Here is a 14,363-nt window from a genome sequence, read left to right as displayed (position 1 = left end):
ACATAGGCATAAAGAAATAAAATGGCAATAGGTAAGTACCTATCAATAATAACCTTAAATATAAATGGATTAACTGCTCTAATCAAAACATAGGGTAGCTGAATGGATAAGAAAACAAGACCCAAATATATGCTGTCTACAAGAGAACCACCTCAGATCAAAAGACACACAAGCTGGGGAAAAAACAACAACTCCTGGAGGACTTTAGAGATCGACAGCATAGTCATAGTAGGGGACTTAAACACCCCACTGAATTTACTGGATAGATCTTCCAGACAAAAAATCAACAAGGAAACAGTGACTCTAAATGACACACTAGATCAGATAGATTTAATTGATATTTACAAAATACTCCACTCCAAAGCTGCAGAATAGGCATTCTCCTCAAGTGCACAAGGGACATTCTCAAAGACAGACCACACATTAGGCCACAAAACAAGTCTCTACAAGTTCAAGAAGACTGAAATCGTATCAAGCATCTTCTCGGATATTTACCAATGGAATACTACGCAGCTGTAAAAATGAAAGACCCCTTACCCTTTGAAACAGCATGGTGGGACCTGGAGAGTATTATGCTAAGCAAAATAAGCCAGTCAGAGAAAGTGTCACATGACCTTACTCATATGTGGAATCTAATGAACAAAATAAACCGATGAACAAAATAGGTCCAGAGACATAGAAGCATGGAACAGACTGCTGAATCTCAGAAGGAAGCTGAGGGTGGGTGGGTGGGGAGAGATTAACATAAGAATTCATATGCATATATGCATAACTCATGGACACAGACAATAGTGGGGTGAAGGCCTGGAGGGAGGGGTACAGGGTGTAGAGGCTCAATGAGGAAAAAAGGGGGGCATTTGTAATACTTTCAATAATAAAGCTAATTTAAAAAAAAAAAAAAAAGACTAGTGCTTGGCAGGTAGTAGGTGCTCAGTAAATATCTGAATGAACAAATGAATCCTGAGCAGTTTCTGAAGTCACCTGAACTCCAGGAAACCAGAGACTTGGCCATCCTAGGTAACATAAAAGGGTTTGAATTTTAAACCACTGTAAAAATCTAAGGCATTGCATAGACTACTATGCAGTTCCCTTTGGCAGTTTATAAATATGAAATGTACAAAGCTTTCAAATACCAGATGAACCGAAACTGTAAACTTCTACAAATAAACTCATTGTGAACACATGATTTTGAAGCCACTGCTGAACTAAACTGGAACAATTTCCAGCAATATTTCCAATGTGAGCTTAATCAAAATTTTCAGGGCCAAAATTGGGACTGAATGAAGCAACTGCTTACCACACACATCAGAATTCCTGTAACTCCATCCTCACTGTGTGTCAGTTCTCTGGGAAGCCGGTGCCGTGACAGAATTAGATTTGCAAGAGACTTCATGGGGGAAAATGTTTGTGATAGCTAAAGGACAAGGCAGAGAGGGCTCTCAGACCATAATAAAGGTGGGACACCTGGGAAAAGAAAAAGCAGAAGGAACACCTCAGACCTGATACAGTTCTAAGAAAGTTTCAGCCAGGGTGATGGAGAACCCTGGAGCCAAAGTTGCCCAGTAGAGGAGTCCCACATCCTACCGCAATGGGCCAGCATCAGTATCCTACCGCATCTGTCACTAGCTGGGAGAGGGTGTGGTCTCAGCACAAAGGTGGTGGCGGAGCAGAGGGGAAGTGGCCGGGCACTCTGTCCACTGCGCTCCAGCAGCAAGAGTTCTAAGCAGCACGTGCTCAGGGCTCTCACACACAGCTTAAAATAACATTCTCCCTGGAATAACTCTTGTTTTCTGTGAATCCAAATAGACTCTGGTGAAATTACTCCAGCTATCCGTTGAATACTCAGAGTAGGTAACAGTAAAGCTATTCTACCACTACCATCTTTTCCTCCCAAGTGCTATAACTTTTCATTCCACTAGTTCAGATTAAAAAAAAATTTCACAGAAACTCAATGACAAGCTTTTAGTTAAAAAATAAAAGTCTATTATTTTGTTTTAGTATTTCCAAACAATCAAGCTCATCCTGGGCAGCCTGCATGGTGCCTGTCCAGAGGTACATGAAGAGGCATTTAGTCCCCCTCATCCATCATCCAGCAGTAAACTCTTTACAGGGTTAGGTCTGGAGTTCTTCACACTGCTCTTGGTCAAGCATTGACTGTGATTTTGGTCCAGAAGCCGTCCAAAGAGAGCAAGGGTTGAGCCATCCTTAACTCATACCCAGATGAAACAACTTCCGCAGAAAGGCTGGTCCTCCCCAGTGACCCCTGCAAGAAATGACACGGAGAAGATATTTGCATCAGAAAAGATGGGGGTGACCACAGTCAGCAGGATGTTGAAAGGAAAGCCAGACCGCTCACACACCATGCTTATCAGCACATAAAGCAATATTTGTCTAGCAAGATAGAAAGATCTATGACTAGGAAGGGACAACCTTCTTCAAGTTCTGGTTTTGACAGTGATAGTTCAGCAACCTGTATGAAACCTCTCCTACATGCACACCACAATCCTCTCTACTGTCATTTGCTTATAAAGTATAGGTCCAGGCTGGTTTCTCAACCTTAGCCCTACTAACATTTTGGACCAGCTATTTCTTTGTTGTTGGGACACTGCCCTGTGCACTGTAGGGTGTTTAGCAGCATCCCTTGACTCTGATCACTAGATGGCAGTAGCATCCTCTCCAGTTGTGACAACCTAATAAGTCTCCAGATATTGCCAAATGTCCCCTGGGGGACTGGCGGGGGAGGGGAGGGCAAAATCACCCTGGTTGAAAACCACTAGAATAGACATCCTGACTTACCTATCTCATAGTGGTTTGGGCAAGTCAAATGAGATTGTCATTGTTTGGAACCAAGAAGAGAAATTATTCATTTTTATTACTCTATTTATTTACTGAATGCCTACTATGTAGCTGTCTTTTAATATGTATGTGATCTCATCAATCTCTGTCCTCCGAGGTTACTTTCATTTGCAGATAAACACAGAGAGTTTAAGCAACTTGCCCTAAGACACACAGCTGGTAAGTGACAAACGCATGCCTCAAACACAGTTCTGACTCCAAAGCTTATGCTGTTCATCACTGTTCTATTTTTCCTGTAACACAATAAAAACTAAAATAAAGTGGCAGATGAAAAAGTACTTAACATGTGAAAATGATTTACCGTTATCATTATTACTATTATTATTATTTATCCAGCAGCAAGAAAAAGCCAGAACATGGAAGAAAGAAGACTTGGTTGTTGCCAATAATGAGGAGAAGAGGCTGCATCCCGGGGGGGGGGGGGGGGGGGGGGGGGGGGGGGGGGGGATGTGCTACAGCTCCCTGCCCTCACCCAGAGCAGCCTCTCTCCCACACGTGCGGCTGAGGTTCACATCCTTCGCAGGCTGCCATCACCAAACCCTGCGAAAGGGCACGGTAAGCTGGCTCCCGTTCACTGGTCCGCTCCAGGTCATGATTTCCCCTGAAGCTGGGAGGCCTTCCTGAAACCCCCACCCTGCACAAGTGGGTGCCATCTGCTGAAAGGTGTGCGTCCCCCAGCAACGCACTTACCGAAGCATCATGTTCCAGTACAGCAAGGGCATCATGTCGGCCTTCATGAGGTACATGGACAGTCTCTCTTTGCTCTGGTCAAAGGGGAAGGTCTCCAGGGGCTGAGCGTTGTAGTCAAACTCGGCAAGAATCACGCGGTTGTAGCCAGTCACCAGTGGACAGGACGTGTAGCCGTCATACTATAATCATACATGAGACCGAGTTGGAAAGTAGCCTTTTTCATGGTGTTATATAGATATTCTAGAATTTATTCTTTACTCTGAGCAGTTGCATTTTTTTTTCCTTTTTTGTATATTCTAATTTTTGTACAGTGAAAAATGGAGATTATATAACAAAAAGTAGTACTACAGGCAAAAACGGAAAGGCCCGTATCGGAGAAACTAATTAAGAAAGTGGCAACACTGTAGGCAAGCACTGTTTTCACCCAGAACGGAAGGTGACGGTTGAGACACCGACTCCTACAAACCTTCTTCACTGGTGGTTCATTCTTCATCGTCAGAGAAATTGTTCCCTCAAGGATTCCTGACTGGGCAGCTGTAAGAGAAATCAAAAAGTCAGAGAAATAAAGCATCTAGGCTTTCCACGAAAACTAATTTGCAGTTAACTTTAATGTGAATGAGTTAAGGCTCCATTCCCCATCCTTCTAAACTGTGACTAGAACACGATTCTTACTATTTGAAGTGCTGGACACCAGAAGGGGTTCTGCAGTTCATCAAAGGCCCACACAGATGCCTCCATATGTTTGAAACTGATGAGCCAGCTCTCTCTAACATGGGGACTGGCAATTTCAAACAAAAGGACTAGAAGCGTGGCCATCCCCCCACCCCACTCCCTCTCCTCCTAGGGTTCTATGAGTGTCAGTTTGGTGTGTTGTGCCCAGTATATCCAGTCTAGATTAATAGCCCCAGGTATATCAATTAGGCAAAACAGTGAACTTTCCTCTGTACTGGACTGCCCTGTCTGAGGTTGGACAAGATATAGACAGACAGACAGACAGACAGATAGATGTTTTTGGGTTTGGGTGACAAGAATGGGAGACTGCCTTTTTTATTATGAAAATTTCCCAACTCAGTCACTCTTACTTCATCCATCCCATCACACATGCCACTTTTTTTTCTGAAGTATTTTTAGAGCAAACATCATAACAATTCACCCATAAATATTTTGGTGTATATATTTAATAAATGAGGAATTTTTAAAACACAAACACAGTAACATGTTTACACTCAAGATACTAGCAATAATTCCTTAATATTATCTAATTATAGTTTGTGTTCAGTTTTGAATAATTAAGACTGCCCTTTTAAATTGGTGGTCACCAGATTGAGGAGGGGTGGGGGGTTGCAGGAATAGGTAAAAGGTGAAAGGGATTAAGGAGTACAAAATGCCAGCTATAAAAATAGTCATGGGTGTACAGCATAGGGAATATAGTCAATAATGTTGTAATAACTGTATGGTGTCTGATGGTTACTAGACGTATTGGGGTGATCACTTCATAAGGTATATAAATGTCTAATTACTATGTTGTACCTGAAACTAATAAAATATTGTATGTCAACTATAATTGAAAAATACATTTTTATTTTTAGAAAAGGCTGCTCTTTTAAAAATACAAGCAGTTTGTGTCTCTAGAGGTGGAAGACTGGATTTACTTTTGGGGAAAGATGGGTTACCTATCTATTGTAAAATGCTCATTGAGAGGTTATTTTGCAATCCTCAAAATCAGGAGTCAGCAAACTTTTTCTGTAAAGCAAAATGTCAGGCCTTGTGGGCCAAGAAGCAAAACCAAAGGTACTATGTAATAAGAGAGAAAACAAAAATTTTATTAACAAAATTCAAAATATAAAAGTATAATAATTTTTTGTACTATAAGTCTACTAATGAGAAGAATGGAATTTTTTTTTTACAAATGAGTAAAAAAGTCAGTGTTCCCTATCATCAAATCGGTGATAAATGTTCATCTGTAGAAACCATCTTCGCCAGCTGTAAAAAACAGGCAGCAAGCTGCATCTGGCCAGCAGGCTGTAGTTTGCTGATCCCCAAAAGAGCAATGAACTTTTTACTGGAATGAAGGGATTCAAAAAAATGACAAATAAATAACTCTGCTTAAAAAATATTAACCAGCCCAGCTGGGCGTGGCTCAGCAATTGAGCATCGACCTATGATCCAGGAGATTGCTGTTGGATTCCTGGTCAGGAGTGCCCGGGTTGTGGGCTCGATCCCCAGTAGGGGGCGTGCAGGAGGCAGCCAAGCAATGATTCTCTCATTGACGTTTCTATCTCTCTCTCTCTCTCCCTCCCTCTCTGAAATCAATAAAGATATGTTTAAAAATATATATATATTAACCAACTCTCTTTGTTGTGGGCAAGGTAACATCTCTAAAAATCATGTTTCCTTTTTGGAAAACTTTGTTCTTCTTTGAGGGCCATAAAGAGTTTAGAATCTGTACTGAGAAAACTTGAAGAGATCCCTGCAGCAGGGCATCAAGACCAAGAGAAAAGGAGAGGAGAAGGCCAGAGGGTGCCACCTGCAGAGAGGTTGGGCCCTTAGACCCAGGAAGCAGTCACACTGTCCAGGTTTAACGTGTGTGTGTGGTAGTGGTGGTGGTGCATGTGAGTTGTGGGGTTTTACCCCCTGTATTATAATCCCCTCTGTTATGCCCAAGCCTTCAGTTAACTTTTGTTAAATGCCACATACTGGTCTTGGCTGTGCTGTATGTAACTCAGGGAGAATCCTGGGGCAGAAAGAAGCAGAGCAAGAGGCATGAGCTGCAGGAAAACCAGACTCAATGTAGCAAGACAGGGTTTCCCTGGCAAGAGCACAATGGTCTGGACTGAGGTAAGACGGCTGGCCGGTGGCAGGTAAAGCCAAGGACAAATCTGTGAAACAAGTGTAAACACTGCTAGGAATACTTAAGAGGACTTGAGAAGGGGAAAAATGCAGGTCCATTTGGAGACAGTTAAGATGATTGTTTCGTAAATGCTAAAGAGAAGAGCAAACAGACTTTCCCACAAGTGAAATGGCACAGAAAGAGCATTTGCTGCAGCACAGTTTGAAATAAACATGGGTTGGAAATAATATAAACATAAGTTAAGTGTGGACTTGTTAAATAAATTCTGGAGCAACCATACAATAGAATACAGACTGTAAAACAAAACAGTATGTAAAAACAGCAGGATGCTCAGGGGAAGCGAAGCTCAGAAGATGGAAGGCAGGGCTGGGAACAAGACTGTTCACTTAGAACTTTTTACTTACCCAAATAGTTCACTTAGAACTATTTGGAACAAGGAGTCAAATGTACATTTGTTTGAAAAAGGCCAAAAGCTGGGCGATATTTGGGCCCCACATACAGCACAGAAATTCACCTATAAACCACAAAGACAAAGAACTCTGTGGAAACCTAGTTTCACCAAGGAAAGAAATTAGCATAACAGGCTACGGAGGTGACGCCGTGGGAGGCACACAGCCTCACGTGTGCAGGATCTTGCCAAAATGTATAACCTGAATCTAATCATAAGAAAAAACTAGGCAATTCTAAATTATGACATATTTTACAAGATAACCAGCCTGGACTCTTCAAGAATGCCGATATCATAAAAATAAAAAAATGTTAGAGGGCCTGCTCTAGAGTAAAGGAAACCAGAGACATGGCAACCAATGTAGTATCTGGTCCTGTTGCTGGAGGAAACCGGGCTCTCCCACGGGATCAGAGAAAAGCATTCCAAGGACCCACACATGGGAGATTGTGGTGTGGCAAGATTTATTTCAGAAGGCTGCCCCTAGGTTCCCAATGTCCCATCTCCATCCATCCCTCCATGAAAAAAGTCCAATCTTATCTTCATCAGGCCAAAACAAAGGCCAGTGTCGACTTTATGTTTCATATTAAAGCTTAGTCCTTTGGAGCCCGTGTGGTCTGCCATGGGCCCCAGTTAGCTACTAGACCTGCATGGTTGCTCAAGCACAGGACGGTCCCCGAGAGCAAGAGAGGGGGTGTGAGAGAGACCAAGAGACCGAGTGAGGCTTCTTTGTTCCCCTAGAGTTTACAGCATCTCAGGCTGGGGAAGGCTAGGAGCTTTTTCAAAATAACCAGTCAACTTCCCAAGCTTTCTAAGGCTTTTGATGGGCCCACCCCCTGACCAATGATCCCTTCCCCAGGTTACCCTGACAGGCCTCTGTGGTCAGGCACCACCGCCTGCACCATTTTGACTTCTGCGCATGTACTTACCTCCCCTGCTTCCCCCATAATCCAGTGGGGAGGGGGGGGGTTAATCCTAGTAGGGCAATGACGCCCCCGGAGTGTGTGTGAAGCTGTAGCTTCCTGGTGAAGCGAACAGGCTCAGTGCCTGTATCCCTTGCTTCCCTTCCCTTTATTAACCTACTCTAACAATCCTTCACTGGTTTATACATTTAAGGGAGGATTGGGCCATAAAAAACATTTTTAGGAAAACCAGAGAAATTCAAGCTGGATTGTATATGAGATGATTTCATAATACAACATTCTATTTCTTGGACAAGATAATGGTCTTGTGGAGGTAGAGAGGAAAGTCCTTTTTCTTAAGAGATGCAGGTTAAAGTATTTGAGGGTGAACTATTATGACGTCAAAACTTACTTTCAAATAACTGGGCAAAAAAATGTACATAGAGTGATAAAGCAAATACCAAGAAATATTAATAATTGGTTAATACCTGAAGAGTATAATGGGAATTCTTTCACATTTTTCATAGGTTTGAGATTTTTTAAATAAAAAGTTGTGGGGAAAATTACTATTAATAGTGGGAAAGACATGCAGTGGGTTTCCTTGAAAGTCTTTCTTAGGTTGGAGTAGTCAGCGAAAGTAACACAACACGAACTGCAGGTGTATAATTCACACAAAACACTGCCATCCCCATCGGCAGGGAGTCTGTGTTTTACAGCATCTGGAGAAGATAGTTCCTGTCTACAGAGGACAGAATCTACAAGACATTTCTCCCCCATCGCTGCTGGTGCAGAACATCGAGGTAAAGAATTTAGTTTTCCAGGCTGACACCTTAATGGTGTCCCAATCAGGGCGTGCTCCACTGTATTTGTCTTACAGAACAATTTTCTGGTCTGCAACCATTCATTAACTTGCACGTGTTTTCTGGGGAAACCAATGCTTCAGGCAGAAGAAAAATAGCCACGCTGCCTGGCATCACAGACGAAGGAGGTCAGGTTTGAGTGTGTGGCACCATGAGAAGCCACAGAATTCCGGAGAGCTGGAAAAGTGGCACCCTCTCTCTAACGCACCCTCCCCTAAAAACCACCCCTCTGACCCAGAAAAGGCAGAAGAGGTCATGCTGCTCCGAATGAAAAGCCCTCAACACATTCTTTCTTCTTTACACAACACTAAGTTCATCGAAAACTTGATTCTGTGTCAGGGAGGTCGAAGTCGTCTTTAACGCACAGGAGCTTCTTCATTATTAATGGGATGCTATTTGGGGCAAATTTTTGTCTCTGTTATGATGGCGCCTTGGGGTGACAACAGTGAAGAGGGGGAGGGGGAGAAAGGTCGCACGCTGCCTTACCTACTGCAGCTGCAGTCTTTGACGTGGGGAGGTTGGTGCAGTCCCCGATCCCAAACACATTTGGGTACTTCGTGTGCTGCAGGGTTTCTTTATTCACATCCACCCAGCCAGCAGCATCCACCACAGGGCTCTTCTTGAGGACATCTGGTGAGCTCATTGGGGGTGTGACATGAAGCATTTCATACTACAGAAGAGGAGAGCATCCAAATTTGTGTTTTTTCCAGGATTCCTACAGCCCCACAAGCTCTCCCCATCTCCCTCACCCGCGCACTGCTGTGGCTGCATGGAACACAGTACAGTTAGTCCTTATATTAATCTACACCTTCTCCAAGATCTTATGGGCTCCCTTGGAGTCCGGTGATAACGTAACTAACCATGCTCTTGGCTACCGTGGTCTCCCCTAGAGTCCACATGATCCCTTTGGCAAAGGCATGAGCGAATCCAAGGTACTGGACGGAGCCTCCCTAACATTCTGAAAGAACCCACTAATGTTTCTCCTGTTTACTGGAACTAAAGCAAAGGGGCCCAGCACATTTCAGTTGCTCTCTTCCCAACCCTCATCTGTCAACTTGTAAAGTCTGGGACTGCAGAGAGGTGCTCAGAGTCCTTGAAACTTGTACAGGCTGTGTGAGGAGCTGGCAAGTGAGCACCGCTCCCAAATGTTAGGTCAACCCTCACTATAAAGGAAGCAGTCAAAACACAACTTAAAATGAAATAAAGAACGGTAAGCATATTGGCTAGCACTCTGGAGGAAAGAGAGGCATGATCTGGTATTGGGTTTACTGAACAGTGTAGGAGGCAGGTGAATTCTGCCCCAAACACCTCTGCCAAGACCACCGTTGGCAGCAGTGCACTGGCCAGTCCCGGTGGACTGGCTCCGGTGCGTTCTGTTTGTTTCTGTACTATTCCGCTTTTTGTAGTTCATCCTTTTTATTCTTTTTATTTAGTTTTAATAAATTCCATCTAGAAATTTCAAATTGATCAAAATGTTCACAAAACATTTCATTAAGGCGAAAACATTAGCAACTTAAGAAAATTCCAACCTTGTGAGGCGAGTAGATGCTACACCAGCCTGGGAATCCTGTGACACAGGAAAGTAAGAAAGTGCTCAAAAATATGATGGGGACATGTCACGAGGACATAGGAACCATCCAAAAGGGCTCCTCAAATCTGGGGCAACTGGAGCACCAAGGTAATTAAGGACAATAATGAATGATAAGCCATTGGGAGAAAAGTCGAAATTTAGGAGCTCAGACCAATAATGAATTAAGAGAGAAGGGAGGGCTTTTGCTGAGAGGATGCCAGGAGTCTGTTGGTAAACATCATTTCGCAACCAGTGCAGTAGAGACTGGGTTAGCAAAAAATCACCAGTGGATTCTAGATCCAGGGGGGATCTTTAATGAGGAGCGGGGTGTTTACATGGTCTTAAAGTGTCTCCCCACAGACTTATTAGTAGCAAGGGAGAAAAAGAATAATTACACAGTGTAGTCATTGGGCTATATCTTGACTGGTCAAAATGAACTTCATCAATGAGGGGCAGATGAACACAGCGTCTTTTCAAGCGTGTTACCCTGCGAGGACACAGCATTGCTTAAGCAGCATTTCAGTCTAAAAAGCATAGCCTGAAACTAACCAGAAGAAAACACAGACAAACCCAAAATGAAGAACAATTCTATTAAAAAATTAAAGTGGTGGTAGGGGGGCTGTATTATTCCAAAATGCCAGTGTCATAGGACACATTCCAGATTAAAGGAAGCTAAAGAGACATCACAATGAGATGAAATACCTGACTGTAGACTGGGTTCTGTCCCGGAGGGAAAAGTACTATAAATGCTGTTGAAAACAGAACTGGAACAGCAATGGTAGGTTAAAACATTGTATCTGTGCTAAATATGCTGAGTTGATAGCTGTACTGTGGTTTTATGTCTGAGAATATATATCCCTATGTTAGGAAATTTACAGTGAAGTATTTAGGGGTAAAGGACTATGATGTCTCTAAACTTATCTTTAAATGTTTCAGGGAGAGGGAGAGACATGAAATGATAAAGCAAATGGGATAAAATACTATATTGAGTAAATCTAGATAAAGTTTATATAGAGGTTCCTATATATATTTTCACACATTTACTATTTTTATTTCTGCAACTTTCTCTAAGTTGAGATCATTTCCAAAAACAAGTTTTTTTAAAATTATGACCTTGAGTCATCAGTAACATTTTAAATATACTCATGAAGAAAAGAAAAGATGTGTGCACTATACTTAGAAAGAGACTGAGTTAAAAAGCGTATAATGTGAAGTTTTGATGTTTAGAAGATTAATCTTTGGTTTCCTTCAAAATTCATGTTTATGGAACCTGTCATTCCTCTAAAAATGCTGAATGAATAAAATACGACTGTGCACTGTTTTCACACTGCTAACAGTTCTTGCCAGAATGATATAAACAAATGAGTCTTCCATGCGTGCTTCTCTGGATGCCTTTTCGTCCTGCTCTTACTCCTCACACGCCTCAGCAAAAATTTCCTAACATAGGGATATATATTCTCAGACATAAAACCATAGTACAGCTATCAACTCAGCATATTTAGCACAGATACAATGTTTTAATCTACCATTGCTGTTCCAGTTCTGTTTTTAATAGCATTTATAGTACTTTTTCCCTCTGGGACAGAACCCAGTCTACAGTCAGGTATTTCATCTCATTGTGATGTCTCTTTAGCTTCCTTTAATCTGGAATGTGTCCTATGACACTGGCATTTTGGAGTACTCCTGTGAGTACTCTTCCCACTCACAGGAGAAGAAGCTGAGGCACACAGGCGAGACCTTTCCACGCCGGGTGCAGCTCCACTAGATCTATCAAGGAGTTTAAGTGCCTCCTGTTATGCACAGGTGAAAGATGTCTAAAGGCAGCCTCTTTGGAGGTGAAAGATGTCCCTGTCATTCTTCAACTACCCACAACCAGGGCTGTTTCTCCCATTCCAAAAATTCAATTGATCACCAGATCCTGCATTTAAGGAAGCCCATCCTGAACTCCAGGCAGTATCTGAAGTTGTGAAATATTTGGCTGCTTCAAGTGACTCAGTGCCAAGAAAAGTAGACATCAGAATCAAAATCTACGTCGTACCAGTAAATAAACCCTCCTCCCTCCCACGGCCACAGCCTCCTATGTCTGTCTCCTCCCCACCCACGTGGGTTCGCCTTCCCCCATCACTGTCCTCAGATGCTCGTTGTAACCAGCCTCCCCTGGCACATGGTGATGACAGACAGGGAAGAAGGAGCCACGATGTCACCCGCATCCATGACACTGTTCTTTCACCTGACAGCTTAACCTCGCTACTCACTGAAATCACTTGGGTCTCTCCAGGTTTGTCCAGGTTCTCAAACACAGCCTCTTGTTTATCAGCTCGGACTTCAATGAGGTTTTGCTTGTAGTTCACAGTGAGGTCCCTCTCCTGGATGATCTCCAACAGGGCATCTGCATACTTCTTCACCCCAAAAATCGCTCCAAGAGCAGTGTTGAAAATGATATTGGCCTTGGATCGCTTCCCTGTCTGAGAAAAAGGAAAGAATAGAAGCCACCAAAACCAAAGCATGACTCCAGCCACCATTTTTTTTTTCAACTGAGACAAGAATTAAACCCTTCGGAAGAGACCTCGCCAGCTTTCTCCATCACTTTGCCCTGGTGGGGTACGGTGCCAACCAATCCACTGCCTCCATCTTATTTTCTGCCAGCAGCACAGCAACTAAATGCACACCTGAGCCAGGGCTGAGGTGGGCACTGCTCAGCTGAAGGCCAGAGGTGAGATTTCTTCCAGGTAAAAACAGCTGGACTGTTTATTCATACGTTCATTCGTTCATTCACTCTGTAAATACTCAAACGGGGTCCTAGAGCTGGCCAGGTACTGTTCTAGGTGCTGGGGGACAGCAGTGATCAAGAAAAAGCTCTGGCGTGCCCTTGGCTCCTATGCTTCAGTGTCCATGTTTCAGAGAGCCTAGCATTCTCCCCAGCACCTAAGATCTTATGGCACCCAAGAGAGAAACTTCTCTCAGGCCACCCCAGGGTTAGGAGAAAAAAGTCCAGCAAAGAGAATTTCCAGGAGGGAAGGAACAGCTAGTCTCTTACTCTTTCCTTTTGTCCAGCTCCTTTTAGGGTTTGCTCACCTGGATCTCACTATTTGCAAGAACTTAGCTGAGCCAGAACCTCAAAGGGTTGTGCCAACTGGAATTCTCATAACCCAGAAAGGTCTTTCTTAGACACAAAAATGATGGCTTGAACTGTCCTTAATTCCCCACCCGTGGGGTCGGTGCTGGTTTGCATGACTCCAGTGGAGGCCTTCCCAGTGCTGGGTTCCAAACGCATATTCAACACCTCTTCAGTCCCGTCAGCCCCTCCCCTTCTCCCCACCTGTCCCTTTACAGACCCACAGGCTGCTTTGAACTCTGCTTTAGTAAACCTAGTGTGACATCCCACAGAAGGCAGGGGCTCAGGAGCAGCTTCCCCAGCTTCACGCGTCGTGTTCTTGGGCTGCGGACACCTGCTCCGGCCCAGAGGGTGTATGAGGAATGCTGAGACGGCTCCCCACCCAAATCTCTCTTTCCACTAAGGTCTGAAGTTCTACATGAATTTTTTTTTTTTGCCTTTAGAATTGGCATTTTGCCTATTATACCTCCAAAAATGTGTATCAAGAGCCAGAAAATATTCATAACCTTAAACTTGAGTGGGGGCAGCTGAGATTTTTATGTATAAAAATGAATAGTGTGTAACTAATTGTCCAACTACATGGAAGTATTTAAGCAGTCTCTAACAAATCTCCCCCGTAGACCTTTATACACACATCAAAAAGTATGTTACAAGGACTATTTAGCAACATGTAATACATCTAAGTTTGTATGTACAGTATGACTGTAGCCATGTTTTTAAAAAACATGCATAGGCCCTGACTGGTGTGGCTCGGTTGGTTGGGCGTCATCCCATGAACTGAAAGGATGAAGGTTTGATTCCTGGTCAGGGCACATGCCCAGGTTTCGGGCTCCATCCCCAGGGTGGGGCGTGCAGGAGGCAGCCAGTCCATGTTCCCTTCTCACATTCATGTTTCTCTCTCTTCCTCTCCCTTTTGCTCGCTCTAAAAAAATCTATTTCTAAAAATCTTAAAAACAAAACATGCTTAGGAAAAAAAAAATGTAAGGTCATGTCAAACTGATGACAGCAGCTGTATTAAAACAACTGGATTATGATTGAATTCTTCCTTTTTTCTATTATACAAACTTCCAGTTA

At 43.2% G+C, this 14,363-nt stretch overlaps 1 protein-coding gene across 3 annotated transcripts in view; it reads right to left on the bottom strand.

The window, feature by feature from the left end:
• Positions 1–309: 309 nt before the first annotated feature.
• SQOR (sulfide quinone oxidoreductase) overlaps positions 310–14,363 on the bottom strand; it is a 58,095-nt gene continuing 44,041 nt past the window's right edge. For all 3 annotated transcript variants that reach the window (XM_081160065.1, XM_081160064.1, XM_081160063.1), the window contains exons 6-10: positions 12,430–12,639; positions 9,091–9,274; positions 4,013–4,080; positions 3,547–3,725; positions 310–2,263 (exon numbers count right to left, since the gene is read on the bottom strand). In XM_081160065.1, the coding sequence (XP_081016191.1) occupies positions 2,206–2,263; positions 3,547–3,725; positions 4,013–4,080; positions 9,091–9,274; positions 12,430–12,639 (699 nt within the window). In that variant the 3' untranslated portion in view covers positions 310–2,205. The remainder of the gene's footprint in view (positions 2,264–3,546; positions 3,726–4,012; positions 4,081–9,090; positions 9,275–12,429; positions 12,640–14,363) is intronic.

Source organism: Miniopterus schreibersii (genome assembly GCF_964146895.1).
Source record: "Miniopterus schreibersii genome assembly, chromosome: 1".
NCBI lineage: Eukaryota > Metazoa > Chordata > Mammalia > Chiroptera > Miniopteridae > Miniopterus > Miniopterus schreibersii.
This window is presented reverse-complemented; position numbering and strand designations above follow the sequence as displayed.